General features: G+C 42.0%; 1 protein-coding gene across 1 annotated transcript; it reads right to left on the bottom strand.

The window, feature by feature from the left end:
• Positions 1–1,870: 1,870 nt before the first annotated feature.
• LOC103408827 (uncharacterized) lies at positions 1,871–2,605 on the bottom strand. Its single transcript, XM_008347643.1, has one exon. It carries the CDS (start codon positions 2,603–2,605, stop codon positions 1,871–1,873), a length of 735 nt encoding a protein of 244 aa, XP_008345865.1.
• Positions 2,606–3,052: the final 447 nt, after the last annotated feature.

Genomic DNA, 3,052 nt, shown 5'->3' on the forward strand with positions numbered 1-3,052 from the left:
AACCACTCAGGTTCAGCTGCTTCTTCTTCTATGGCTGCGTTGACATATTTAGGATTTTGCTTCCGGATTCTTATTGACCTCCTTAGTTGTGATTGTGGAGTTAATACTTCCACTTCACTAGGTCTATCTTCTTCAAGTTGTTGATATATGTCAGCTTGCTAAGTATTTTGGGGCACTGCTTGCTCAACACCATCACCATCAAGTGAATCTTCAGACTCATCTGGTCTCGACTGGATTCGAACAATTTGCTCCCTCATCTTCTGTTGCAGCTTATTTTCAATCTCTCTCGAATCAGGCAATGCCTCTTTATCTGAAAACCACCAAGAAGATGCTTCATCAAACACCACATCTCGTGATGTGTAACACATTCCAATCGTAGGATCACAACATTTCCACCCTTTTCTTTGGTTGTCGTATCCCACAAAGATACATCGAACTGCCTTTTTGTCAAACTTGCTACGTAGGTGACTTGGAACAAATACATAGCACACACCGCCAAATACTCGAAAATAACTAACTGTAGGATTCATATCCCATAGTTTTTCAAATGGTGAGACAAATTATAACCTTGGTTAAGAAAGCATGTTGATCACTTGGGCTGCAGCTTTCATAGCTTCTGCCCAAAACCTTCCTGGTACATTCTTGGCATGGAGCATACTTCGACATATTTCTGCAAGACGCCGGTTCTTTCTTTCTGATATGCCGTTCTGTTGTGGCGTGTTAGCACATATGAACTGGTGACGTATTCTGCAATCTCTTGGATACTGGGAAAACTCATTCGAGGTATATTCTCCTCTATTATCCGTGCGTATGCAACGGATCTTCTTTCCCACTTCTCCTTCAACTATCTCCTTAAACTCTTTAAATTTTAAAAATGTTTCAGATTTTTCTTTCATAAAGAAAACCCACACATACATGAAGAAGTCATCAATGAACGTCACCATGTATCGCATCCCACTTATCGATGGTTGCTTGACGGGCCCGAACACATCGGAATGAACCAACTTCAACGGCTCTTTCGCTTTAAACTTCGACTCTTCGTATGGTAGTTGATATGCTTTACCATACTGGCATCCTGCACAAACCGTGTCTATTCTCACATCAAGCTGAGGTAGCCCCTTAAGCATTGACTTCTTCATCATCATATTTAGCTTGTGATAGCTAACGTGACCTAATCTCATGTGCCATAAATTAGCTGTCTCATTCTTCCTTGTCTTGTCTACGTATACAGTTTCTACTGACATTACATAGACTGACTGCAGTCGCTGTCCCTCCATTGTTGGCGTCCCTAAGATCTTGAAGTGTCGATACACCTTCACATCTCATGGACCAAACAAGACATAATTGCCCAATGACGTCAGTTGCGGCACTGAAAGCAGATTTTTCTTCATACCTGGAACATGGTAGACATCTTGAAGCGGCACATGGTTAGTGTTGTATCGGGGCTCAATTACTATCTTACCGATATGAGCAATCGGTAACTTCGAGTCGTCAGTCGTCACCACCAAGCGGCCTCTTTTGTACTCAGTCAGACTTTGTAACTTTTTCTCATCACCTATCATATGGTTTGAGCAGCCTGAATCCACGATCCAATCATTATGGTAGTCAATAGACTCCGAACTCGCTGCTGTGAGAGCTGACTCTTGCTTCTCCATAGCAATGGATGCTTCAGTGTCCCATTCTTCATCCAGGGCTAAAGACGCAACGACGTCCCAATCATCTTCACTTTTCTTTTCTGAGTTGACGACGTTACTTTTTGCAGGCCTTTTGAACCAGCAATTATTCGCCATATGACCCTTCTTTCCACAATTGTAGCACTTGCCCTTAAACCTTTTATTGCTCTAGGATTGACCACGGTTGCCGTGATACTTCAGAGCTCCCATAGCCGAGAACTCCCTCCTCCTTGATAACCTTTTTCCTTGTCATCATTTCTTTTAGATCCACCACCAGCACGCTGCTTAAAGCTGCATTTACTTTTGGTGTAGAGCGCTTCCTCCTCACCTCTTGACGAGACCCTTCCCATTTGCTTTGTCAAAGCTTCTTGATCGGCAAACAAATTCTCAAACTTAACAAGTGATGGTTGGGTCGGCCATCCTTGTATAGCGGCAACGAAACCTCGATATTCGAGTCTCAATCCATGGATAATTATTCTTTTTATCCTGGATTCTACAATGGCAGCACTAGGATCTAACTCAGAAATTTCACGGCAAATAGACTTTACCTTATGAAAATATTCGGCAATCGTCATGTCTCGTTGGGCCACCGATAATAGCTCATTCTCGAGAAGTTGCAATCTTGTATCGTTCCTCTTTGAAAAAAGTGTGGCGAAGGTGTCCCAAGCTTCTTTTGGTGTCTTGGCCTTCCGTATGTGCTCCAACATGTCATCTTCAACTGTGGTTTTTAAGGCAAACATGGCCTTACCTTCCTTGATCTTCCACTTCCTCAAAATGCCACTGATGTCTTCTTCCGGCTGCGTAACTTCATTACCGCTAACGACATCCCAAAGATCTTGGCCTTGTAGGTAAGACTCCATACATGTTGCCCATGTGTTGTAATTTTTGTTGTTTAACTTCTTGATTCCTCCAACAACTTGAAAATCTCCCATCGTGTCGGATAAACTTTGATAAGCCGAACAAGATTAATGAATAATCTTGCGAAGTACTAAACTTCTCACGATTCTTAAAAACTTCACTAGAGACGTCCCTGATCGTACCGCTCTAATACCAATTGTTGAGGAAAAACTTAGAGTACACAACTCTAACAAAAGTGTTGGAGAGACAACACAAGTAAACAAATTACTTGTATTACACACACAAAGTATTACAACACAAACTCTTAAGGACACACTTGAGAAGCTATGACACTCACTCACTTTCTAGAGACAAACTCTAGACCACTCACACTCCTCACAAGACTATTCTTGCTTCTCACTCTCACTTGGTTGCCTTCTTCTTGGCTACAAACTTACAACACCACACCCATATTTATAGGGCATGTTTGCCGACTTATACATTCACTAGAATTTTCTAGTGCATTGATCATGCACACTCTT

The sequence above is a fragment of the Malus domestica genome, chromosome 14, assembly GCF_042453785.1.
Source record: "Malus domestica chromosome 14, GDT2T_hap1".
Taxonomy (NCBI): domain Eukaryota; kingdom Viridiplantae; phylum Streptophyta; class Magnoliopsida; order Rosales; family Rosaceae; genus Malus; species Malus domestica.